Below are 26,653 nucleotides of genomic sequence, written 5' to 3' on the forward strand. Positions count from 1 at the left end.
ATATCCCTTAATGACAAAGCGAAAACAGGTTTTTAGACATTTTTGCAAATGTATTAAAAATAGAAAACAGAAATACCTTATTTACATAAGTATTCAGACCCTTTAATATGAGACTCAAAATTGAGCTCAGGTTCATCCTGTTTCCATTGATCATCCTTGAGATGTTTCTACAACTTGATTGGAGTCCACCGATGGTAAATTCAACTGATTGAACATGATTTGGAAAGGCACACAACTGTCTATATAAGGTCCCACAGTTGACAGTGCATGTCAGAGCAAAAACCAAGCCATGAGGTCAAAGTAATTGTCCGTAGAGCTCAGAGACAGGATTGTGTTGAGGCACAGATCTGGGTAAGGGTACCAAAAATGTCTGCAGCACTGAAGGTCCCCAAGAACACAGTGGCCTCCATCATTCTTAAATGGAAGAAGTTTGGAACCACCAAGCCTCTTCCTAGAGCTGGCTGCCCGGCCAAACTGAGCAATCGGGGGAGAAGGGCCTTCGTCAGGGACGTGACCAAGAACCCGATGGTCACTCTGTCAGAGCTCTAGAGTTCCTCTGTGGAGATGGGAGAACCTTCCAGAAGGACAACCATCTCTGCAGTACTCTAGCAATCAGGCCTTTATGGTAGAGTGGCCAGACGGAAGCCATTCATCAGTAAAAGGCACATGACAGTCCACTTGGAGTTTACCAAAAGGCACCTAAAGGACTCTCAGACCATGAGAAACAAGATTCTCTGGTCTGATGAAACCAAGATTGAACTCTTTAGCCTGAATGCCAAGTGTCACGTCTGGAGAAAACCTGCCACCATCCCTATGGTGAAGCATGGGGGTGGCAGCATCATGCTGTGGGGATGTTTTTCAGCGGCAGGGACTGGGAGACTAGTCAAGATCGAGGGAAAGATAAACGGAGCAAAGTACAGAGAGATCCTTGATGAAAACCTGCTCCAGAGCACTCAGGACCTCAGACTGGGGCGAAGGTAAACCTTCCAACACAGGACAACGCAGGATTGGCTTCGGGACAAGTCTCAATGTACTTGAGTGGCCAAGCCAGAGCCCGGACTTGAACCCGATCGAACATCCCTGAAGAGACCTGAAAATAGCTGTGCAGCAACGCTCCCCATCCAACCTGACAGAGCTTGAGAGGATCTGCAGAGAAGAATGCGAGAAACTCCCCAAATACAGCTGTGCCAAGCTTGTAGCATCATACCCAAGAAGACTCAAGGCTGTAATCACTGCCAAAGGTGCTTCAACAAAGTACTGAGTAAAGGGTCTGAATACTTTGAATACTTATGTAAATGTCATATTTCAGTTATTTATTTTTAATACATTTGCTAACATTTCTAAAAACCTGTTTTTGCTTTGTCATTATGGGGTATTGTGTGTAGATTGATGAGGGGGGAAAACAATTTAATCCATTTTAGAAAAAGGCTATAACGTAACAAAATGTGGGAAAAGTGAAGGGGTCTGAATATTTCAGAATGCACTGTATATAAAAGACAAATATGTTATGTTTTATTATGTATAAAAGTACCATGGATGTAAAAATGTATTTGTAACAAAAAAATAGTTTTAACAAAGTTACTTTTGTCCTCCGAAGAGGGTGGTGGTGGTGGTGGATGGGCCACAAACAAAAACACAAAAATATATTTCATTAATTAATTGCTATGATCGTTGATCTCCTGAAAAAGTTATCCCTTTTCCTTTCTTTCTGTGCCCCCAAATGTTTGGATATACTGTAAAGTTACCAGGTAGTTAGCTAGCTAGCTAGCTAGCTAGCTAATGAGGTAACAAACATGACTGAACAAAGTGTAAAACAAATGTGGCCTGTTTTAGAACGGCCAGTGACATGGTTTCTGAATGTAAAATGCGGCCCAACAATATGGGTTGCGCCGGTAATACGGGTCAGATATTTTTAACCGTTTGGTCTAGAAACAAGCAGTTTTCGCTCTATTAATGGTGCAAACATGGCGCTAACGAAACTGCGCTCAGGAAACAATGGTACAGCGAAGCTTTATCATTACAACAATTATTTAAAAAATTATAATAAATTGTCGCACTGGTACTCCCAAATTAAAACTCCAGGTCGCACAGCAAAATATTTAGAGCCCTGGTTGAGGTTACTTATGATGGGGGTCAGCTTGGCTGATCCTGGATCTGCTCTACGGGTTCAACTTCTGACTCATCCACTATCAATGTGTAGCACCTCTGGGTTATACAACCACAGGCATTTTGCAACAGAAAACTCAAAATACCTCCCGTTAAACAATACTTGTGGGAAAACACTGCTGAGACCTTAAAGGGTGACAACAGGTAGTCAGTCAGCGCAAGACAGGTTCTCCATCTCTGCTGTGGGTGGTGAGCATGGAGGTAGAAAGAGGGCTCTGGATGGATAGAACCTGTTTTAGCATGGACATTGCCATTGAGGGCCATGATGAGCCATCTTTCTACCTCTATGGTGGGGACATCAAAGGTGAGCCATAGTCATCCATCAGAGACAGGCATGTTCACATGACACCAGATGTCCCGGCCCGGCGCCAGCCAGTCAACACAGGTGTACGCTGTCACTGTGAGTCACGTTCCTGTTGTCTATGACTGGAAGAGGGAGTCTGTCTGTCTGCTACTGGGCGGCTGTGGCTGGTCTGTAGTCATTCTAACAGTACCAGGCTATTAACAGTGGAAGAAAGGGGGGTTATAGAAGTACAGATCTGGCAACACAGAGTTATGACAGAAGGGGGAGAAAGATTAAGATAGTCTTCAAAACACAAAACCATTGTTACTCCCTCTCTTCGCCCGAGGAGCAGTATATATGTGTGTGTGTGTGTGTGTGTGTGTGTGTGTGTGTGTGTGTGTGTCACTCCTGGTGTTCTGTTTGAGGGAAAGGTTCCCCAAGGCCACAGGTCTTCCCATTTTCTCAGAAGCGCTCGTGAAAATGGCAAGGAGAAGAATGTTATTTTCTCCTAAATAATATGATAGGAACGAGTAACCCTGACGACAAAACCAGATTAGCATATTAGCATAAACAGAAACTGATCTTGAGACATTTGGTTTGGCAACCTTGAGGGTGCAGACTTCATACACCAAGCATGAGCACTGTCACAACATGAAAGTCACGTCAGAGGTGAGTGTTGAATTTAGGAACAATAGCACCACCTACAGGCAAATGAGGCACTGCAGCTGATTTTCAGTACAGTAACAATAGTCAGCGTCATGTAGCCTAGATAGAATTTGCTCAGACAAAGGATACATTTTCCTTTCCCAAATCCTAAACTGAACAGAAAAAAAAGTATATAAAATAATATTGACCTTAGCATCTAGGGGTAACTTTATCCTGTTCCTAGAGGGCTCCTGGGTGAGAGGAGAGCCCTCTCCAGCCAAAGGGATTAGGCCTGGTTACAAGACTACCCAGTACCCACACATTCATTGGAAAAGCATGGTCTTTGTCTCTATGCACAGACCCTGACAGAAGCTTATAGGTTTAGAGCTAGGCTATACTTTTTCCATTCTCCATTTCCTAGTCTGTTTCTAAAACCTCGGGCGTATATGCTGAAGGATGTTTGTTTGTGTGTGTTTGTGTGTGTGTGTGAGCTGCGTGGGTGAACTTATTTTCCTGAAGCCTGAACCTAACCCACCACTTTCACAGTTCTACACTGCAGCCTTCATTTACATAAAGAGATACTGCTGGCTCCATCTCACTCTTACTATGTATAGAACAGTAGTATAAAAAAAACTAAGATCTAAAAAGACACAGGAAGCGAGAAAGACTTCCCTTTAAATGCTGCTGCTGTATTTTGCTCCAGGTGCAGCATCGCACTGCGATTGAAACCAGTGAAGCCGGAAATAAACTGATAGAGCCAGGAGCAGGTGAACTACAGACTACCAGACAGAAGGCCAGGCATTAAGACAGACAAAGTCTGAGGTCATACACAGACAGCATGTCTAAGACTGGTGTAGCTCAGTACAACACCACTATCAACCATCACCACTATCAACCATCACCACTATCAACCATCACCACTATCAACCATCACCACTATCAACCACCACCACTATCGACCATCACCCCCACTATCGACCATCACCACCACCACCACTATCGACCATCACCCCCACCACCACTATCGACCATCACCCCCACCACCACTATCGACCATCACCACCACCAACCATCATCCCCACCATCGACCATCATCATCACCACCACCATCGTCATCATCACTCTTCATATCATCATTGGACGTGATAGAGTGAAAGAGGGAACGAGGGAGACTGTAGAGGTAGAGGGACGCAGGGAGGGAGAGATGGAGGGATGCGTGGAAAAGAGAAGGGCTTTGTGTAGCAGTTGGGCTAGGGATGAGGGACATGGAGGGAGGATTTAGGAGCGAGGTAAGGAGGGAGGAATGTGACGAAGGGATGAGTGAAGGGAGAGAGGAGGCTGGTGTAAGAGATGGGGGGAGGGAGGGAGGGAGGGAGGGGGCGAGGAGGCTGGTGTAAGAGATGGGGAGAGGGAGGGAGGGGGCGAGGAGGCTGGTGTAAGAGATGGGGGCGAGGAGGCTGGTGTAAGAGATGGGGAGAGGGAGGGAGGGAGAGAGGAGGCTGGTGTAAGAGATGGGGAGAGGGAGGGAGGGAGGGGGCGAGGAGGCTGGTGTAAGAGATGGGGAGAGGGAGGGAGGGAGGAGGCTTGTGTAAGAGATGGGGAGAGGGAGGGAGGGAGAGTTTGAGGGAAAGACAGAAGGACTTTGTGCAAGGTCAGGAGGGAAAAGGAAAGGAAGGATGAAATGGAAGGAGGGAGAGAGGTAGGTACTAGGTAGGCTGCCCCACACCCTGCCCTGTCCCCACTAATGTTTTCTCAGGAAGCCAGACGGACAGAGGGAGACTGTGTGAAAGAGGGACAGATGGAGGGGTGGATAGAGGGAAGCAGGACTGTGTAAGGGAAAAGAAGGATGGAGGAAGAAGGGATGTCAGGAGAGAGAGATGATGGCTGGCACCGCCTATGTTTGCTCAGGAAGTGTGTGTGCGTTTGGACAGGCCGGTGGGATGCAGGGGGAACAGAGTGGTCTTTTCATGGCGCAGTAAACCTGGTGGGCAGAGAGAGACAGCCCAGCCAGAGAGAGACTGAGAATCACCGCCAGGTCAGAGTTATGAGACTCAATGCCAGGTCAGAGTTATGAGACTCACTGCCAGGTCAGAGTTATGAGACTCAATGCCAGGTCAGAGTTATGAGACTCAATGCCAGGTCAGAGTTATGAGACTCAATACCAGGTCAGAGTTATGAGACTCAATGCCAGGTCAGAGTTATGAGACTCACTGCCAGGTCAGAGTTACTGGGGCTACACAACCAATGTCAGTTCTCCTACGTCGAAGAAAAAAGGAAACAGGGCAACGTTAGTACGGAGTATTGAGTAAGAGGCAGCGAGAGTAGGGTTAAAGGGTAGGGTTTATGGAACTAGGGTGTTTGTTGTGGCTGGGCAATGCTGCTCTGCTCCAGCAAATTAACTTATAAACCAGGCCGTTTTGTCACAGATTTCCATTACAGGGAATGTGCATGCTAACCTCTGGCAGTTCCCAGCCCTGACACACAGGTGTACACACACACACACACAACATGGCCACAGACGTACACTATGTTCCTCCGAGGGCCACACATGCACACACATTCCTGTATGGATGTGTAGGGGAGTGAACAGGGATTTAAATAGACAGCATGACGGGAGAAATGGAATGAATGTGAGAAATGCGAAACGTCTCATACATCAAAGAGTCTGAACATCAAGAGCAATCTTCAAGTTAATCGAAATGTCTGATACTATCTCCAAAAAATGTTGTTCAAACAACACTGAATTCAACTGACCGCAGTCAAGTGTTGTGCCCAAAACATCTACTCCAAAAAGCCCCCACTTGTCCATTTCTCGGAATGTTGTGCAACGTCTGCTTGGAATAGCCATTCTCATGGTTCATGTGTCCAAAAACAATAATAAACATACAGGGGAAGGAAGAGAGAGAGAGGTTGAGAGGTTAAAAGGCCCACCTCCCTGGAGAGTCATTCCTGGCCCAACATAGATATGTAGCCTAAGCTCTATTTTAACACAGAGCACAGGGCTAGCATAACATCTCATTGGGGTTGTTTGTGTGGATAATGTAGCCTAACACCCAACACACTGCTCTCTCTCTCACCCAAAGAACATAGGCTACCCCCGACACAATACAGGGCCTGGATCAGTTGTTAAAGGGCATAAAGGCATCATCAAGGAGCCTTTCAAGACTCTGTAGTAAGGAGGACTTTGAGTTAGGTGTCAGCCTGACTAAAGAGACATATGTAACTACTTGACGAGTGTGATGCTGATCACTGCCTGGAGAGAATTAACAGACAAACACACTTGCCATTAGTCATCTTCAAAACAACAACTGCTTATTCAGACAGAAAAAGAGAATGCATGGCCAGTGGAAAAACTGCCCAATAGGAACATCAAGATCTGTCTGTATGAAAAAGTATAGGTGGAGGTCATCAAATATACTACCTTCCTTCAGACTCGACAAAATAATACGCCCACTAAGAGCATATAACAGTGTGTGTGCTGCATGCATGGGTACTTACTCTCCTTTAGTAATGTACTTATTGCTGTGGGGGTGTAGAAGGCCAACGAAACCGAGCTATAAGCCCTTATACACTGCACTAGTTTGACGACACAAACTACGTCCAGGAATGATACTTGTGTAGTGTAAAGAGACAAATCTAGATTCAAATCTGTCTTCAAGAGATGTCTCCCACACTAGCTCCAGAGGTAGTGTGGGAGACATCTACACCACATACCCCCATCTGAATGGTCCAGTGTAAAGACAACAGCTCTCCCACTCTACATGTCCCTGCAAGAATGACCTTAATATCAGTAGACAGCATTTTTGCTCTGTTAGCCAATGAAAGGCTTTTAAAATACCCACACATTTGTGAATCATTGCATTAATCAAGTGTGCAACACTATGTGCAATATGGTTTCGATGAGATTCCCTGTATAGCTTCTATATTGACACTATTGTGATCAGAGAAGCTTTCGATCTCCCCTGAGACTGAGACACTACAGCAGCCTGGGGAGAGAAACATGATGACACCATTACCCTTCACCTGCTACAACTAGCACAGCAACAAGAACAACCAGCCTGCTACAACTAGCACAACAACAAGAGCTACCAGCCTGCTACAACTAGCACAACAACAACCAGCCTGCTACAACTAGCACAGCAACAAGAGCTACCAGCCTGCTACAACTAGCACAACAACAAGAGCTACTAGCCTGCTACAACTAGCACAACAACAAGAGCAACCAGCCTGCTACAACTAGCACAGCAACAAGAGCTACCAGCCTGCTACAACTAGCACAGCAACAAGAGCTACCAGCCTGCTACAACTAACACAGCAAGAGCTACCAGCCTGCTACAACTAGCACAACAACAGCTAGCCTGCTACCAACACAACTACCATGTCAAAATCTATTGTTAAACTTCTGTCAAAAGAATGTCGTACCAGTTTTAAATGAGGTTTCTGTCCATTAGCCATAACGGATTAATACGACTCACTGTACTGCAGTACATGCCTGTCTGTCAGGGAATATCACACTCAACTCACTAACCAGGTGAACAAACTTCTCAAGAATTACTGAAATGTGACAGATGGCTTGGGTTGCAAGAACATAACTAGGGCTCTGAGTATTTCCTTGTTCCTTCACAATGTGAACTGACTAGGGAAAGCTGAGGGCCCTATACAGTTGAAGTTGGAAGTTTACATTTAAACAAATACATTTAAACTCAGTTTTTCACAATTCCTGAAATGTAATCCTAGTAAAAATTCCCAGTTTTAGGTCAATTAGGATCACCACTTTATTTTAAGAATGTGAAATGTCAGAATAATAGTAGAGAGAATGATTTATTTAAGCTTTTGTTTCTTTCATCACATTCCCAGTGGGTCAGAAGTTTACATACACTCAATTAGTATTTGGTAGCATTGCCTTTAAATTGTTTAACTTGGGTCAAAACGTTTCAGATAGCCTTTCACAAGCTTCCCACAATAATTTGGGTGAATTTTGGCCCATTCCTCCTGACAGAGCTGGTGTCACTGAGTCAGGTTTGTAGGCCGCTTTTTCAGTTCTGCCCACAAATGTTCTATAGGATTGAGGTCAGGGCTTTGTGATGGCCACTTCAATACCTTAACTGTTGTACTTAAGCCATTTTGCCACAACTTTGGAAGTATGCTTGTGGTCATTGTCCATTTGGAAGACCCATTTGCGACCAAGCTTTAACTTCCTGACTGATGTCTTGAGATGTTGCTTCAATATATCCAAATAATTTTCCTTCCTCATGATGCCATCTATTTTGAGAAGTGCACCAGTCCCTCCTGCAGCAAAGCACCCCCACAGCATGATGCTGCCACCCCCGTGCTTCACGGTTGGGATGGTGTTCTTCGGCTTGCAAGGCACCCCCTTTTTCCTCCAAACATTATGGCCAAACAGTTATATTTTTGTTTCATCAGACCAGAGGACATTTCTCCAAAAAGTACGATCTTTGTCCATATGTGCAGTTGCAAACCATAGTCTGGCTTTTTTTATGAAGGTTTTGGAGCAGTGGCTTCTTCCTTGCTGAGCGGCCTTTCAGGTTATGTCGATATAGGACTCGTTTTACTGTTGATATAGACACTTGTACCTGCTTCCTCCAGTATCTTCACAAGGTCCATTGCTGTTGTTCTGGGATTGATTTGCACTTTCGCACCAAAGTACGTTCATCTCCAGGAGACAGAACGCATCTCCTTCCTGAGCGGTATCATGTCTGCGTGGTCCCACGGTGTTTATACTTGCGTACTATTGTTTGTACAGATGAACGTGGTACCTTCAGGCGTTTGGAAATTGCTCCCAAGGATGAACCAGACCTGTGGAGGTCTACAATTTGTTTTCTGAGGTCTTGGCTGATTTCTTTTGATTTTCCCATGATGTCAAGCAAAGAGGCACTGAGTTTGAAGGTAGGCCTTGAAATACATCCACAGGTACACCTCCAACTGACTCAAATGATGTCAATTAGCCTATCAGAAGCTGTTTAAAAGCACAATCAACTTAGTGTATGTGAACTTCTGACCCACTGGAATTATAAGTGAAATAATCTTTCTGTAAAACAATTGTTGGAAAAATTACTTGTGTCATGCACAAAGTAGATGTCCTAACCGACTTGCCAAAACTGTAGTTTGTTAACAAGAAATGTGTGGAGTGGTTGAAAAATGAGTTTTAATGACTCCATCCTAAGTGTATGTAAACTTCCGACTTCAACTGTACATAACAGATTGTAACAGTGTTACGGTGACAGAAGGGGAGTGTTTAGACAGAGAGGATAATGTTCTGATGGATTACAGGACCAAGCTGCATGTGTTTTCCTCCTGGAGGGCACAGTTCGGATGACAGAGAGACTACAGAGACACCCTGCCCATCTCACACTGGCACACACACACACACACCATATCCTTCCCTCTGCCAGCCTGGAAACCACAAACACTCAACAAAAATCACAAACAGGCAGTTAAACATTGAGAAGACAGAAAAACAATAGTGCAGCCACATGCTCTCCCTCTTTCTCTTTGACTTTCACACCCAGATGGTGTCATAATGAGCGAGGGAGGAAGTGGGCGGAAGAGGCTCCCATTCATGTCCGAATGGGGAAATAAGAAAGGAGGGATAAAGGAGGGGTGAGAGGTCAAATCAATAAGTACCCTCTGTAAGGTGAAGGGAGGAAGCAGTGGGAGTGGCTGACGTCTATGCTCCCCACATAGCAATAGGCACTGACAAATGGCAAGGTTTCTCAGTGTAGATCAATCAAAGGGGTACGTTGTCCATCCCACAGCGAGGGACAGACTGATAATATGATCTCATCCCTTTTATGAACCGATGAGATCAGCTGCTAGGCCTAGAACACCCAGGGGGGCGGGGGAACATCAATGACCTCATCCATCCGCCCAGGTGTAAACAAGCCTGTGATTGGCTGGCTGGTCGGCAGCACCTGACTGACTCATGGGGAGGCAGGGGATATGAGCTCCAACTTAATGAGTGAGCTCATTTGGTTTTTATGACACTGCCTTGGGTCCCATGGGTTTGTAATGAAGAGACCTACATATGCACAGTGCTGTTGGTCTTGAAAAGTCACCTTTCCTTCTCTCCTTTCTTCCCTGACCACCAGCTTAGCAATAAAAGGAGAGGAAAGCATTTAAGATTATAGGTCTGTAATAACATGAGCTAATAACAGATCGGAATGTGACCTCGGAACATTGCTGTCGTCAGCAAAATCTCTGCACATTTGCTGCCCCATCCCCCCCTCGCCCCTCCCCCTTGTGTCAGTCCACCTCCTCTCAGGTTAGCCTAAAGAGTCAGTGTGTCTCATATGAATCATAATCATATCTCTGAGAGAGGAAGTAGAAGTGAACCGGTCTTCTGTGAAGGTGAAAGACATGACGAGACTGTCTGTACGCGCAAGAGTCTGCTTCCTGTGCCTCAAACTTTCCCTTTGCTCTCCTTCCTCCATCCTTGGTAGCTGCGCCATTTCAGATCGCTGATCATCGAATGAGGGGTACAGCTGCCAAGCACACTGCAGCACCCAGCCAATTACACAGCTATGCAGGCAGGGTTGTGTGTGTGTGGAGAGGGAGAGAGAGAGTGAAAGTGTGTGGAGGAGAGTGTGAGGAGAGTGTGGAGGAAAGCAGTCAGGAGAGTGTGAAGGTTTGAGGCGAAAAAGAGAGCACGAGAGAGAGAGAGAGCACGAGAGAGAGCGAGAGCGTGAGAGTGAGAACGAGAGAGAGTAATCATAGGTGCAGAACATTGTGTATGTGAGGCATTTTAAGGACTTGCCTGCCTACCTACCACCCCTATCTCCCTCGCTTGGGACAAACTCCATGAACAGGAAGTGAGATGCCCAGGCACTTCCTCTGTCCCTTAGTCTGTGCATTATTTTCCTAGAGTCCCTCAGGGAGGGGCACAAAGCTACTGTTTCTCCCCCTAACCCCTATTCAAAGGACCTACTACCCATACTTGAGTCTCCTCTATGACATTGTTGTTGTTATTCCGTTGTTGTCCTACCTTCCTCCTTCATCTCATCCCACTGCAGGAGTAAGAGGAGATGTGAGAGGATGACATTGAATCATCCAGCAGCATTAGCCAGCCACAAAAAGGCCAAGTTTTCATGGTGTGTCTGTGTGTGTGTGTGTGTGCTGATGGTGCAGATCTAAATGTGGAGGTAAGGTTACAGCAAGACTGTCTCTTCTCTCTCCAGGTGCGGACTGGCCATCTGGCATTTCTGGCAAATACCAGATGAGCTGGTCCATTTTTAGCCCAGTGGGCCTGTCTAAGTCAGATTTTCTTTGTGCAAAATTATCATTATCTGGCTAATAATTTGGACCTTAAGCAAAAAAATTGCCAGTGAGGGGGCCCTCGAGAAAAAAATAAAATGGTCCGGTGTGTTAGAAATGCCAGGGTTTTTTGGTCCCAGTCAGGGCTGTGCACACACACACTAGGCTGTGCAGTACAGTCTAGTGCAGTGTAAGGCCAGGTGAAAGGTGTGAAGGACAGCGAGTCTGTCAGTCTCCTAATCTGAACTGACCAGTAAGACTGGGCAAATCCAGTATAATAATACATTTACATCATTTAGCTGTATGCATGTGGCTTACAACACCTCAGACTGAGACCAGCAAGTTTATGGTGATTCAAGTGGGGAGAACCTCAATTGATTTTCTTTATTCTTCGCCTCTTTCTCAAAACCCATTGAATGATAGTCAGAGGTCCTTCCCCTCTGACCTCATCGTCCAATGGGTTTTGAGGAGGTAAGAAGACGAGACACGAGAAATCAAGGAAATGCAATTGAGATTCTCCCATGGAGGTCGCTCTGTAATCTTGACTCAACAGGAAAGGAAGGAGGAAATGGTTGGCAATTGAAGTAGAGTCCTAGTCCAGGCCCCTCCTCCACTACTATATTCTGCCTTCCATTACTTCTGCAATGGTTGAGGAACAGAGCCTAGAACCTTCTCCACAGTCTGCTCCAAGGTCCCCAACCCACACCCCAGGTCCTTGACCAGACAGACAGGGTGTGTGTCTGTGCATCATGGTCCATTTAAGCCTATGGTGCAGTCAGTCAGTTAGTCAGTCTATGATGACTGTCCCATCAGCAACTATACGTAAAGAGCCATGCCATTATTCAGCTTAATGGTGGACTTTTTCAACCACTTACGTACAGTGGGGGAAAAAAGTATTTAGTCAGCCACCAATTGTGCAAGTTCTCCCACTTAAAAAGATGAGAGAGGCCTGTAATTTTCATCATAGGTACACGTCAACTATGACAGACAAATTGAGGAAAAAAAATCCCGAAAATCACATTGTAGGATTTTTAATGAATTTATTTGCAAATTATGGTGGAAAATAAGTATTTGGTCACCTACAAACAAGCAAGATTTCTGGCTCTCACAGACCTGTAACTTCTTCTTTAAGAGGCTCCTCTGTCCTCCACTCATTATCTGTATTAATGGCACCTGTTTGAACTTGTTATCAGTATAAAAGACACCTGTCCACAACCTCAAACAGTCACACTCCAAACTCCACTATGGCCAAGACCAAAGAGCTGTCAAAGGACACCAGAAACAAAATTGTAGACCTGCACCAGGCTGGGAAGACTGAATCTGCAATAGGTAAGCAGCTTGGTTTGAAGAAATCAACTGTGGGAGCAATTATTAGGAAATGGAAGACATACAAGACCACTGATAATCTCCCTCGATCTGGGGCTCCATGCAAGATCTCACCCCGTTGGGTCAAAATGATCACAAGAACGGTGAGCAAAAATCCCAGAACCACACGGGGGGACCTAGTGAATGACCTGCAGAGAGCTGGGACCAAAGTAACAAACACACTACGCCGCCAGGGACTCAAATACTGCAGTGCCAGACGTGTCCCCCTGCTTAAGCCAGTACATGTCCAGGCCCGTCTGAAGTTTGCTGGAGTGCATTTGGATGATCCAGATAAGGATTGGGAGAATGTAATATGGTCAGATGAAACCAAAATAAAACTTTTTGGTAAAAACTCAACTCGTCGTGTTTGGAGGACAAAGAATGCTGAGTTGCATCCAAAGAACACCATACCTACTGTGAAGCATTGGGGTGGAAACATCATGCTTTGGGGCTGTTTTTCTGCAAAGGGACCAGGACGACTGATCCGTGTAAAGGAAAGAATGAATGGGGCCATGTATCGTGAGATTTTGAGTGAAAACCTCCTTCCATCAGCAAGGGCATTGAATATGAAACGTGGCTGGGTCTTTCAGCATGACAATGATCCCAAACACACCGCCCGGGCAACGAAGGAGTGGCTTCGTAGAAGCATTTCAAGGTCCTGGAGTGGCCTAGCCAGTCTCCAGATCTCAACCCCATAGAAAATCTTTGGAGGGAGTTGAAAGTCCGTGTTGCCCAGCGACAGCCCCAAAACATCACTGCTCTAGAGGAGATCTGCATGGAGGAATGGGCCAAAATACCAGCAACAGTGTGTGAAAACCTTGTGAAGACTTACAGAAAACGTTTGACCTGTGTCATTGCCAACAAAGGGTATATAACAAAGTATTGAGAAACTTTTGTTATTGACCAAATACTTATTTTCCACCATAATTTGCAAATAAATTCATTAAAAATCCTACAATGTGATTTCCAGGATTTTTTTTTCTCATTTTCTCCGTCATAGTTGACGTGTACCTATGATGAAAATTACAGGCCTCTCATCTTTTTAAGTGGGAGAACTTGCACAATTGGTGGCTGACTAAATACTTTCTTCCCCCCACTGTACAAGTAAGCAAAACATTTTTTTCCACTTGTGTCGAGGCTTGCCAAGCCAAGTCCAATTGAGCTCTATTTGAGTGAGAGACGACAGAGTTTTGGGCCAGGGGATATGGAGTATGGAGGAGTGAGGTGGTTTAGGACAGTGTACCCCCAACAGTACACATTTTATTGTAACCCTGGACAAGCACACCTGATTCAACTTGTCAACTAATCATCAAGCCCTCATTGAGTTGAATGAGGTGTGCTTGTCCAGGGCTACAACAAAACTGTGTACTGTCGGGGGTACTCGAGGACCAGGGTTGGGGAACACTGGTTTAGGAGAACACAGCCCTTGTTGAGCTCTCAGTACTGTAGAATGGGCCAGGCCTGCCAAAGATAGCCTAATGAGAGACACATGGCACACACACATGCTCTCTCTCTCAGGGACCATTGTTCTAGTGTCTAGAGCCTCTGGTCCTGAATGTTCCAAGCTGTAGTCACTAGTCACCCTCTGTGGCATCAACAGTGACAGGACAACAACACATTTCTGCATTGCCCAAAAACACAGACACCCAAATCCTGAGGAAAAGCGAAAACATCTTATAAAACAGCATTCATGGCATCTTTATCTCATGTTTTATTACAGTCTGCCTCTCCCCCTCGCTACAACCTTAGAGAGGAGATGACCGTTAGGTCAGGAAATTGCCAGGGACCTCACGATACCATATTATCATGATACTTAGGTGCCGATACAATATGCATTGCGATTTTCACGATTCTATATGTATTGCGATTCAATACTGTGATGTCATTGCGATTTTATGTTCCAAACATATTGCTCACTATACATCTGCTGCAGAGAGACAGAGCATGAGAAAAAGTTCTGAAAACATGTTGGCTCACTATTTAAAAAGAAGATGGAGAACAAGCTATAGGATGAAAAATACTCGAGTTTTTGCGCAGGTATAGCCGACTAGCGCTAGCTAACGCTACCTACAGTAAATAATTGTTTTATATATACGTACATACATACATACATACATATACACATATATATATATAGCAATATGTAAGTATCTATTTCCCCCCCCCCCCCCATCACTAATGCCCGTCCTGCTCGACCTCCTGCTGGATAACACACACACTGGCCTCAAGTCTTAGGAGAAAACAGACAGAGGAACCACTGGACTAAACTCCAAACCAGGCAGGCGTCAGATACAGATAGGCCTACAAATGAAAAGAACCGTGGTGTATAGGGCTGAGGGCTAATTGAATTGTACCATTTCCACTGTATTAGGTTAGCCTGCCCTCCACTCACACTGATCCAGTGTTATATCAGTCCTGTGTGGAGGGCCCAGGTTAAAGAGCGCGAGGGTGTGAGTGTGTTCAGGTCAAACAGGGCATTCTATCAACCGTTCTACCATCATACAGACCTACAGCCAAGGCGAAGGTTAAAATAGGCTACAACTTACTGAGAATCTGACTACTCTTTCTGTGGAGCTGTGTCTGTCCAATACAGCAAAAACATGCTTCAGTTTACCTGCTGCTTATACCATATTCCCTTCTCAATCTATGCGCTCTGTGTCTCACCCTTAAAGTGATCATCTGGCAAGCACCTGTTTTAATCCCAGACTGACAGGAAGCTCATCTGTGTGTGAGAGACACAGAGAGGGGGGCACAACACAGGACATACAGCACACGGTTCAAACAAATAATTTGGAGCAGGAAAATCATCATGACGTGGGTTGAAAAAGTAAGACTAAGAGTGAAACTTTTGTGGTCAAAGCAGAAAGCAAAGCACACAAAGCTACTTTAGTTTTCAGCTATTTCTGTCTGAGAGTTGGGACTTGACTGGGGCTAAAGTCAACAAGGACCTTGTCCATGTGGGTGTTTCCAAAACCAACACTCATCAATCAAACTGACGACATCACTGCCAAACTCCCTGATTGGCTGACAGAGCTGCCAAGGTAGACAGGAAGTAGTGCCAGAAATAGAACTGATAGGTCATTTTACTTAACGACCCAATAAGGCGTCAGCGCCAGGAGCCAAGTCCCACCTCAGGACTGGTGATAATTGTCCTGTAAAGAAAAACTACAGTTTCTGGAACTGGGCCGTGCTTTCACAAAGCTACTTTGTGTGTTTTTCCTATAGGCGTGCGCACACACAGTCATGTGTTCGGACACACACGTGAACAGAAACACAAAGGGCAAGCTGTTCTTTACGCTAGCTAGGTGGATGGAGCGAATGTAAACAGAGTTCTGAATCGCACAGAGAGGGTCTGATGGTCTAATTCGATGCAGGTTTACAGGTGTTTGTGTGTTAGGGCTGGGCGGTATACCGTATTTTACTATATACCAGTATTGATGCACCTACCGGTTTGGGTTTTGACTTTACCTTGTATAACGGTATTTCAATGTTTGGTTTGTAAATATGTTACCCACTCTGCTGTGTGAAATAATGTCCGTTTTTATAGTTTACTCCGTTTGCTACTTGAGTCGTCTCTCTTCCACTCACACCAAGCCCCGCCCCCTGTCACTCAAGGAGAGCAGTTTTTGCGTAACCACGAGTCACAACAACCACCTGTAGTGACAACCCGCATGGTGAATTCTGCAGATTCTGGTGACAACGATGCAGATTTCCACTTTGCTTCTTAATGTAAATCCACGAGCGTTATAGAATTACACTATTAGTTTGTGCCTCTGTGCAAACTGCTAGTTTGTCTTTTCTTAGCAAGTTGTGGCTAAAATAAATACTTTAGCCGCTAATGCTAATCGCTAGTTAGCCGGCTAACTAAATATACTCAGAGCAAACGTAGCTAGCTACATTTGGTATCAGGCTGTATTAGCTAGCTAGCTACGTTTGCTCTAAGTACATTTAGCTAGCTAGCTAATACAGCCTGATACCAAACGTAGCTAGCAAGCTAATACAACCTGATACCAGTGCTGGTGTAGGCCTAGATAAGCATGTTTGTACAACGATATATTCTAAATCAAGGTGGAATAAGCGAAGCATTAATATTTTAGGTACATCAAAGCTACAGTAAGAGAATACGTTTAATGTAATATTAATTAGGGTCCACTGGGAAACATTAAACAAAACTTTGGTTCCTACCCCAATAACCACTCCCTGGCTTTTTCATTCGTTGTCATGTCAAACACTGTATTCAAAGTGCCCACTTTATTCCAACTTTTGGTTGAAGTTTCATTGAACAGGACACAACAATCAGAATGGACATAGCCCCATTAAAAACACTTAGAATGTATGCGTTGCCACCCTAGGGACATGCACTACTCATAAAGTATATTTATAACTTTTATTATTCAAAAACACTGTCATAAATGTGAAAAATATTGTGATATGATATTTTGTCCATATTGTCCAGTCCTAGTGAGCATGTGTGTTTGCTACAGTCACCATCAAACCCTCCATAAGGAGCTGATGTTTATATATAGCCGTAGTGCAGCTAAAGCTAGTCCCACAACCATATAAACTCAGCAAAAAAAGAAACGTCCCTTTTTCAGGACCCTGTCTTTCAAAGATAATTCGTAAAAATCCAAATAACTTCACAGATCTTCATTGTAAAGGGTTTAAACACTGTTTCCCTTGCTTGTTCAATGAACCATAAACAATTAATGAACAAGCACCTGTGGAACGGTCGTTAAGACACTAACAGCTTACAGACGGTAGGCAATTAAGGTCACAGTTATGATAACGTAGGACACTAAAGAGGCCTTTCTACTGACTCTGAAAAACACCAAAAGAAAGATGCCCAGGGTCCCTGCTCATCTGCGTGAACGTGCCTTAGGAATGCTGCAAGGAGGCATGAGGACTGCAGATGTGGCCAGGGCAATACATTGCGATGTCCGTACTGTGAGACGCCCAAGACAGCGCTACAGGGAGACGGGAGAGACAGCTGATCCTCCTCGCAGTGGCAGACCACTTGTAACAACACCTGCACAGGATCGGTACATCCGAACATCACACCTGCGGGACAGGTACAGGATGGCGGCAACAACTGCCCGAGTTACACCAGGAACGCAAAATCCCTCCATCAGTGCTCAGACTGTCCGTAATAGGCTGAGAGAGGCTGGACTGAGGGCTTGTAGGCCTGTTGTAAGGCAGGTCGTCACCAGACATCACCGGCAACAACGTCACCTATGGGCACAAACCCACAGTTGCTGGACCAGACAGGACTGGCAAAAAGTGCTCTTCACTGACGAGTCACGGTTTTGTCTCACCAGGGGTGATGGTCAGATTCGCGTTTATCGTCGAAGGAATGAGCGTTACATGGTCTGGGGCGGTGTGTCACAGCGTCATCATACTGAGCTTGTTGTCATTGCAGGAAATCTCAACGCTATGCGTTACAGGGAAGACAATCTCCTCCCTCATGTGGTACCCTTCCTGCAGGCTCATCCTGACATGACCCTCCAGCATGACAATGTCACCAGCCATTCTGCTCGTTCTGTGCGTGATTTCCTGCAAGACAGGAATGTCAGTGTTCTGCCATGGCCAGCGAAGAGCCCGGATCTCAATCCCATTGAGCACGTCTGGGACCTGTTGGATCAGAGGGTGAGGGCTAGGGCCATTCCCCCCAGAAATGTCCAGGAACTTGCAGGTGCCTTGGTGGAAGAGTGGGGTAACATCTCACAGCAAGGTCTGGCAAATCTGGTGCAGTCCATGAGGAGGAGATGCACTGCAGTACTTAATGCAGCTGGTGGCCACACCAGATACTGACTGTTACTTTTGATTTTGACCCATTATTCAATTTCTGTTAGTCACATGTCTGTGGAACTTGTTCAGTTTATGTCTCAGTTGTTGAATCTTGTTATGTTCATACAAATATTTACACATGTTAAGTTTGCTGAAAATAAACGCAGTTGACAGTGAGAGGACGTTTCTTTTTTTGCCGAGTTTATAAGAGGGGGGAAAGAGCTCTTCCACAGCTCTAGCCAGAGCTAACCCACAGCTATCTGGTAGCATGATGCTAGGTCAACAACACTCTTTGAACCCTCAAGAGCCAGTAGGAGTAGTGTAAAGTTGCTCCTAGACACTGCTACAAGGTCTGTTGTGTGTTTTCCCCCTTATGGTTCAGGTTGCGATTTAGAGAAGCTGAGCTGATACCAGATCTGTGTCCAAAACTGAACGTGGCCGAGGTAACCGTGCTATGCTAACTAACCTAGCTAACATGGCCCAAGTAACCATGCTAACTTAGCCCAAGTAAACAACAACCGTTTCCCCTCCCAAACCTAGGACCCCTTTAACTGTATGAGAAGTTCAAAGTCTAGCTAGCAGACTACATCAGTGCTCTGCTGTACCTAACAGACAACAGAGAGGCCTTGGGAAGGAACACAGTGACTGTGTGTACAAACAAACACAAACGGAGACCATCCGGGAGATTGGGCTGGCTACATGTCATTCCTCCTCTAACCAGCCTTAACCCTGTGCATACCTCAGTCTCTGGCCCAGTGCCATTCCTCCTCTAACCAGCCTTAACCCTGTGCATACCTCAGTCTCTGGCCCAGTGCCATTCCTCCTCTAACCAGCCTTAACCCTGTGCATACCTCAGTCTCTGGCCCAGTGCCATTCCTCCTCTAACCAGCCTTGACTCCTAACTCAAGGAGGGTAAATCACTACAGGGCTCTGGCTCTGTACCATTCTGCCACAACTAGCCTTTGCCTGCTCTCTTCTTGTCGATCTGACTAAAGCCAAATCTGTGCTGCTAAAACGTCTCCTCCAAACCACACCGCAGAATCAGAGAAACACAGAGAGAGAGAGAGAGAGAGAGAGAGAGAGAGGGGGGGGCAAAGCCACAGAGCAGTTTTAGCCACAGAGGGGCAGGGAGAGGGAGAAGTCCAGGACCAAAATTAAAACCAAAAGTTACAGCGATACAACCAGGAATAACAAACAACAGCGAGAGAGAGAGAGAGAGAGAGAGAGAGAGAGAGAGAGAGAGAGAGAGAGAGCGAGCGATAGAGAAAGTGACAGCAAGATAGAGACAGCGAGATAGAGGGGTGAGCAGAGCAAGATTAGCTAATTACCTATAGAAGAAGCAGTCACAGCAGACCAGAACCCCCATCCAGCTGGTATTAGAGACAGTGGCAGGTCTGTGAGGGTCCCACCCAGCTCTTTCGCTCAGTTTCGCTCTTCCCCCTCTCCTTTTCTACTTCTACAGGTGAAGGAGGGGCTCTGTCCCAGCACACTTCTCTCTCACACACACACACCGCAGTAACTGGCTTCTCACGAACTGCGTCCCCCACACACTCAACGGTCCAATCAGCAAACAGGCAACCACCGATGAACGTCGGCAGCGTGTTACAGACAACCTCTCACAACAACTTGGAGCCCGTTCAAAGTGTCTTCCTCGCTCTCCTTCTCGCTAGAACTACTGCAGCCTGCCTCTTTCCTCCCCTCTCCATCCCTCACTCTCTCTCGCTCCCTCCCTCTCGCTCCCTCTCTCTCTCTCTCTCTCTCAGGCTGGCTCCCACTTGAAAAGGTGGGAAGATTAGCTTGGAAAACAGACTCGCATAAACAAACTGCTGACTGCTGGGTAGGACAGGGCAGACTGCGGGAGAGAGAGAGTAAGAGAGAGATGGCGAGACTGCAACAGAGAAAGAGAGAAAGGCACACAGGAAGGCTCTGGGCTCTGGCAGCAATCTCTGCCATCTGTATACCCTAAATAAGGACTAAACACTTGACCACACACACACCATGGTCCATGGCCCGTGATGTGAACGGGCAAAAGCGGTCAGGGAGGAGCGCCCTTCTCAAATCGAACAGTAATTTGCGCCTCTCGGTCATGTTGTCAACAAGGCAGCACGGTGCATCGTCCAGAAACAAACATATTTTTTCAATAAAATATGTTCGAATTTTCAAACTTCTTTTCATTGAAAAGGCAGATAAAGCGTTATCCAAAGTAACCACTTTTGCATGTGAAAACACAGAATCCTACTCATTACTCCACAAGCTTAATTACGTCACTTTTGTTTGAGCCAACTTTGACGTGGGCTTTGAACGGGGCACCTGGCTCACGCCTGGGAGGCAGCCCGGTTCCAAAACGAATGCAATCAACTTTCACCCTTTGCAAAACAGCGCTACCTGGGCCACATTAATCGAATCCCCTCATGGATGCATCAGCAGAAAGTGAGAGTGACTAGAGCACACCCCCAGGATTGTAGCCAATCACAGAAGAGCTCTGTGACAGTCAGGTGGGCATACAAGATTAAGGACACTCTCCTTCTCCCTCCAGCTCACCCTTTCCTTTTTTCACTCATTATTTCTCTCTCTTCATTCTCTCTCCTGTCCTCTCCCTCCCTCTGGACGGCAGTGCCCCATTAGGTGAGTGTGAAAAGTGTGTGTATAGAGTGAGACAAAGCGATTCACCTTCATAAGGCCATATTGCATTAGAAGTAGCCTGGAGTTGTGTTGTGATTTAGTTACCAACTCGTCGGCGATTGGTCAACAGTAGAGATTTTTCAATGAAGTGCTTGTTGTCATTCAATGAGAATCGACTCGTCCTTCGCACATTTTTCCACTTCAGAAATACTGCACCAAACATCCTAGTCAGATGCTAAATTGCGTGACTAAGATCTCCTCGGCAAAAACTTAAAAATGTATGACATATTTCTTGAGTCATCTTAGATTAATTCTGACTGTTGAGGAAGTGTATACTGGCTACGGCGTCTCAAAATGGACATACAGTACTATTGCTGCTTTTTTCTTGTTTTTCAGCTGGTCGAGCTGAAGCATTCTCTCCCCTGGGTCTGTGTGATGCAGTGTGTGCTCACTGTGTGTGTGTGTGCGTGTGTGAGCGAGAGAGCAGTGGAAGTGTCTCTGGCTGATAACAAGGCCAGGGGGAAAAGGGTGCCAGAGGGAGAAGGAAGGAAACTGCCATTACATCAACACTCATTTTCAACAAATAAAACTGTGTGAGAGCATGCGTGTGTATAAAACATTTATAATGTGTGTGGTATGCTTGTTAAACAATAGAGTGTGTATGTGGTTAGTCAAAACATCCACATAAAGAGAAAGACAAGGAACTGGGCACAATAGTTACATGGGCCGGGTTTAAGAATGAAAATGGCAGGACGTCTGCTTGGTTTAGAGATGAGGAGGAAGACTAAACAAGTCTATTCATTAAAAATGTGTGAGTTGAAGACATACATAATGAAGGAGAGGATAAGAGAGAATGAACCACTGCCCAGGGAGAGGAGAGAGAAAGAGAACTCATGGCTGGGGTTCTAATGGCCCTACTAGGCAGTGGGCAATCATGTCAACTGAAAGTGGGTGAGGAGACACCACACACCAAAGTTGCTAAGTGATGGGGGGAGGAGAGAGGGGGATAGATAACACACAAAAGTGAAATAAACAATTTCATATGTTTCCCATTACAATAAAGACCTCCATTTAATTGAATTGAGAAAGCGAGGGGGGGAGACCACCCCTCAAGCCTGATATTCAGTTTTCTACACAGCTCAAACTGCCCGCCACCCAATACACGTCGGCATCACAATAGCAAAGGTCGGGGGCCAGAAAATGAGCGAAATATTGACATCGTCAAACCATTATTCGAAACTCAACCACGTCAAGTCAGCCTTTCACGAACCCTCAAATGTTTAAAACGCGTATTTTCCTTGGCGTGGCAACCGATGCACAATATTAGAAAGAAACTGTCATTGTTATAACCATGATCAGTGAGTTTTCAGTGAAACAGGTTGTGAGTGAGAGCAACTACTTCCATCAGCTGCATCCATACAGCGTGCGTATCGTAACCACGTTTTAATTCAACAATAGAAATGCTCGAAGAGTCGCAATCACGACACAAGCAATTGATCATACCGACGACATCAAAGTCACACAATAAACCTTGATCAACTGCGTCTGGTAAACTTCACAATGCCCTTTTTACCTAACATTATATATGTGGCGAATATAGAAAGAAGCCTAACCCGAGTAGTGAATGGATGAAGTCCCTTACCTATTCAATGTATAGGAGCCGTTCCGTTTAAACCTCATGCCGGACGATAGGAATCGGATAAAGAAATCCAGAATTGATTACGTTCAGCTTTCGATGCACCTTGAAAACGCCCGTGTCTTTGACGGCTGCAGACAAGAACAATAAAAACGGAGTTATCTTGCAGACCTCGCTCCTTCCTTCCAAACCTCCGCCCCCTGTTCGGTTCCCCAGCTTCCGCTGGGCATGGTTTACAAGTCGGGGGGCAAGGATGTCAAAACAAATGCTTCGATGCAACAAAAGAACGATAGCTCACCATTCAGATCGCTACAATTACATCAATGAGGATGTTGTCAGAAAATAATCCGAGCAGCGATACAAAGTGTTTCTTTAGATCTGATGTCCCTACTTTGTCCTCAGTAGCCCGCTGACCTAAATCAAACATTATCATCACTGACTTAAAACAAATAACTTTAAATCTTCTCGATAGTACTAGAATCTACTTATGCTATATCAATATCTGACATTACTCGCATGATTTGCACATTCCCAATTTCAGCCACCGAATATACATTCCTTTGTCAATCAATGCACAATCAGAAATACATCATCATCTGCTTTCCAGTCATGAACAATTATTCATAGTGCCTATTATTCATCCTATGATCCACCGATACAGAGGCGCAAGCAACATCTCATGTTTAAGTGCGTTTTCTATCTTGCAGGTTATATTTTCTTCCTGTATGCTATAGGGAGAGGACAGAACACAGACTCCAAGCCAACACTTGTCAGCGTGTGGACTGTGAGACAGATTGGAGCTAAGAATAGACTAAGGATCCATTAAAACCTGATAAATCCACAGCTGCTCTTTAAGTTTGTGTGTGAGAGAGAGAGAGTCAGATTCCAGACCTAAGACCATAAGATAATAGGCCTACATGTCCCTTTGAGCAGTACTTGATAGCTAATATGGTCATAGCTCCACCTTGCCCTCTGGTAAACTACCACCATCCATATAATTTCAGAGCTAAGATGTGTGTGGAGCAGAGGGGGATGGTGGGAAGAGTTATAGGAGGACAGGCTCATTGTAATGGCTGGAGTGGAATAAATGGAATGGAGTCAAACATGCGGTTTCCATATGTTTGACGCGTTTGATACCGTTCCATTAATTCCATTCCAGCCATTACAATGAACCCGTCCTCCTAAAGCTCCTCCCACCAGCCTCCTCTTCTGTAGAGTAAGGGCTAGTCTTCAGACTGAGCAAGTGCTCAGTAATGTGGGGTGACAGTTATCACTAGGGCTGTCCCTGACCCCAAAAAAATATTGGTTGACCGAAAGTCGTCTGTTCTTTATATTTGCTACTGCTTGACTAAAAAAAATCTCGGTCGACCGACAGCCTATTGACCAAACAATCGACTAATTGGGGTAAGCCCTAGTAATCATATTACGTTGACATAGAAGTGACCATGGATTACATATACCGGTAACTGCCCAAATAAAGGAAACACTAGACAGTTTAGTGACCTAGATAGTTTGTGTGTATGTATTGATATGTAGGCTACGTGTGCCTTTTGTAATAATTACAAAAAAGTATGTAGTTCTGTCCTTGAGCTGTTCTTGTCTATTCATGTTCTGTATTGTCGTTTCATGTTTTGTGTGGACCCCAGGAAGAGTAGCTGCTGCTTTTGCAACAGATAATGGGGAACCTAAAAAAATACCAAATACTTGAGTAAATGAAGGATACAAAGTATACTGAAAGCAGGTGTTTCCACACAGGTGTGGTTCCTGAGTTAATTAAGCAATTAAAACAGCCCATCATGCTTAGGGTCAGGTATAAAAAAAATCTCCAGTTGCCCATTATTTTGGCTACCATGGCTAGAAGAAGAGATCTCAGTGACTTTGAAAGAAGGGTTTCAAAATGAGCATAGGGTGTTTAAACGGCGTATGTGTTTCTCAGTCACCAGATCTCAACCTAATTGAACGATTATGGAACATTCTGGAGACTGAGAAAGCGTCCCTCCAATAGAGTTCCAGACACTTGTAGAATCTATGCCAAGGCACACTAAAGCTGTTCTGGCAGCTTGTGGTGACCCAATGCCCTAATTAGACATTTTATGTTGGCGTTTCCTTTACTTTGGCAGTTAGCTATAGCTGACATTATTACAGTGACATAGAGGTGACATTGGGCAGTGCTGTCCTGTGAGTGAGTTGACTCCACACACACCCACAGGTCCCACCACCCTGGCTACTCCACTCCTGTGTCTTCATCAGATAAGTGTGTGTGTGTTACCTCAGGGAGAGATTGTCTGGTTTCTACTGTCAACATATCTCTATCATGTGGGGGTTTGATTTTGATTTATTAGGATCCCCATTAGCCAATGCCAACGGCGACCGCTAGTCTTACTGGGGTCCGACACATAACGAAAAAGACATTACAGACAAAAGACAATTTACATGTGTGTGCATCTATCAGTTCCACATACATGTCCATACAAACACACAACAAGTAGGTCACATGGGGGAGAGGTGTTGTGCCGTGAACTGTTGCTTTATTTTATTTTTTTAAACCAGGTTTGCTGTTCACTTGCGCTATATAAGATGGAAAGGAGTTCAAAGCACTAACGGCTCTGTATAATACTGTACGTTTCCTTGAATTTGTTCTGGACCTGGGGACTGTGAAAAGACCCCTGATGGCATGTCTGGTGGAGTAAGTGTGTGTCAGTGCTGTGTGTAAGTTGACTATGCAAACAATTTGGAATTTCAAACACATGAATGTCTTTTTTTTGTTTTTTTTAATTAGTGACACATTCAGTCTTTCCTCAACTCTTAACCAAGATAGACTGGCATGCATAGTATTAATATCAGCCCTCTGATTACAATGAAGAGCAAGACGTGCAGCTCTGTTCTGGGCCAGCTGCAGCTTAACTAGGTCTTTCTTTGCAGCACTTGACCATATGACTGGACAATAATCAAGATAAGATCAAACTAGAGCCTGCAGGTCTTGCTTTTTGGAGTGTGGTGTCAAAAAAGCAGAGCATCTCTTTATTACGGACAGACCACTCCCCATCTTTACAACCATTTAATCTATATGTTTTGACCATGACAGTTTACAATCTAAGGTAACACTAAGTAATCTAGTTTCCTCAACTTGTTCAACAGCCATACCATTCATTACCAGATTCCGCTGAGGTGTAGAACTTAGGGAATGATTTGTACCAAATAAAATGCTCTTAGTTTTAGAGATGTTCAGGACCAGTTTATTACTGGCCACCCATTCCAAAACAGACTGCAACTCGTTGTTAAGGGTTTCAATTACTTCATTAGCTGTGGTTGCTGATGCATATGGTTGAATCATCAGCATACATGGACACACATGCTTTGTTTAATGCCAGTGGCAGATCATTGGTAAAAATAGAAAAGAGTAGAGAGCTGCCCTGCGGTACACCACACTTTACATGTTTGACATTAGAGAAGCTTCCATTAAAGAAAACCCTCTGTGTTCTATTAGATAGATACAGTAGCTCTGAATCCATAATATGGCAGAGGTTGAAAAGCCATTACACATAAGTATTCTCAACAAGAGGTTATGGTCAATAATATCAAAGGCTGCACTGAAATCTAACAGTACAGCTCCCACAATCTTCTTATTATCAATTTCTTTCAACCAATCATCAGTCATTTGTGTCAGTGTAGTACATGTTGAGTGCCCTTCTCTATAAGCATACTGAAAGTCTGTTGTTAATTTGTTTACTGAGAAATAGCATTGTATCTGGTCCCAAAAAAAATCCAACACTTTGCTAAGAGCCGGCAGCAAGCTGATAGGTCTGCTGTTAGAACCAGTAAAGGCCACTTTACCACTCTTGGGTAGCGGAATGACTTTGGCTTCCCTCCAGGCCTGAGGA

General features: G+C 44.9%; 1 protein-coding gene across 3 annotated transcripts in view; it reads right to left on the bottom strand.

Moving 5' to 3' along the window:
- The window catches only part of mob2a (MOB kinase activator 2a), a 96,524-nt gene that overhangs the window by 38,110 nt on the left and 31,761 nt on the right, over positions 1–26,653 (bottom strand). The window contains exon 1 of one of the 3 annotated variants that reach the window (XM_041849744.2): positions 22,779–23,100. The exons of 1 other annotated variant lie outside the window; for it this stretch is intronic. In XM_041849744.2, the coding sequence (XP_041705678.1) occupies positions 22,779–22,816 (38 nt within the window). In that variant the 5' untranslated portion in view covers positions 22,817–23,100. Of the gene's footprint in view, positions 1–19,842; positions 20,155–22,778; positions 23,101–26,653 lie in introns of those variants that run through there. One more of the 3 variants, XM_041849745.2, reaches the window with a different exon arrangement.

Source organism: Coregonus clupeaformis, chromosome 26, assembly GCF_020615455.1.
Source record: "Coregonus clupeaformis isolate EN_2021a chromosome 26, ASM2061545v1, whole genome shotgun sequence".
NCBI classification, from domain to species: domain Eukaryota; kingdom Metazoa; phylum Chordata; class Actinopteri; order Salmoniformes; family Salmonidae; genus Coregonus; species Coregonus clupeaformis.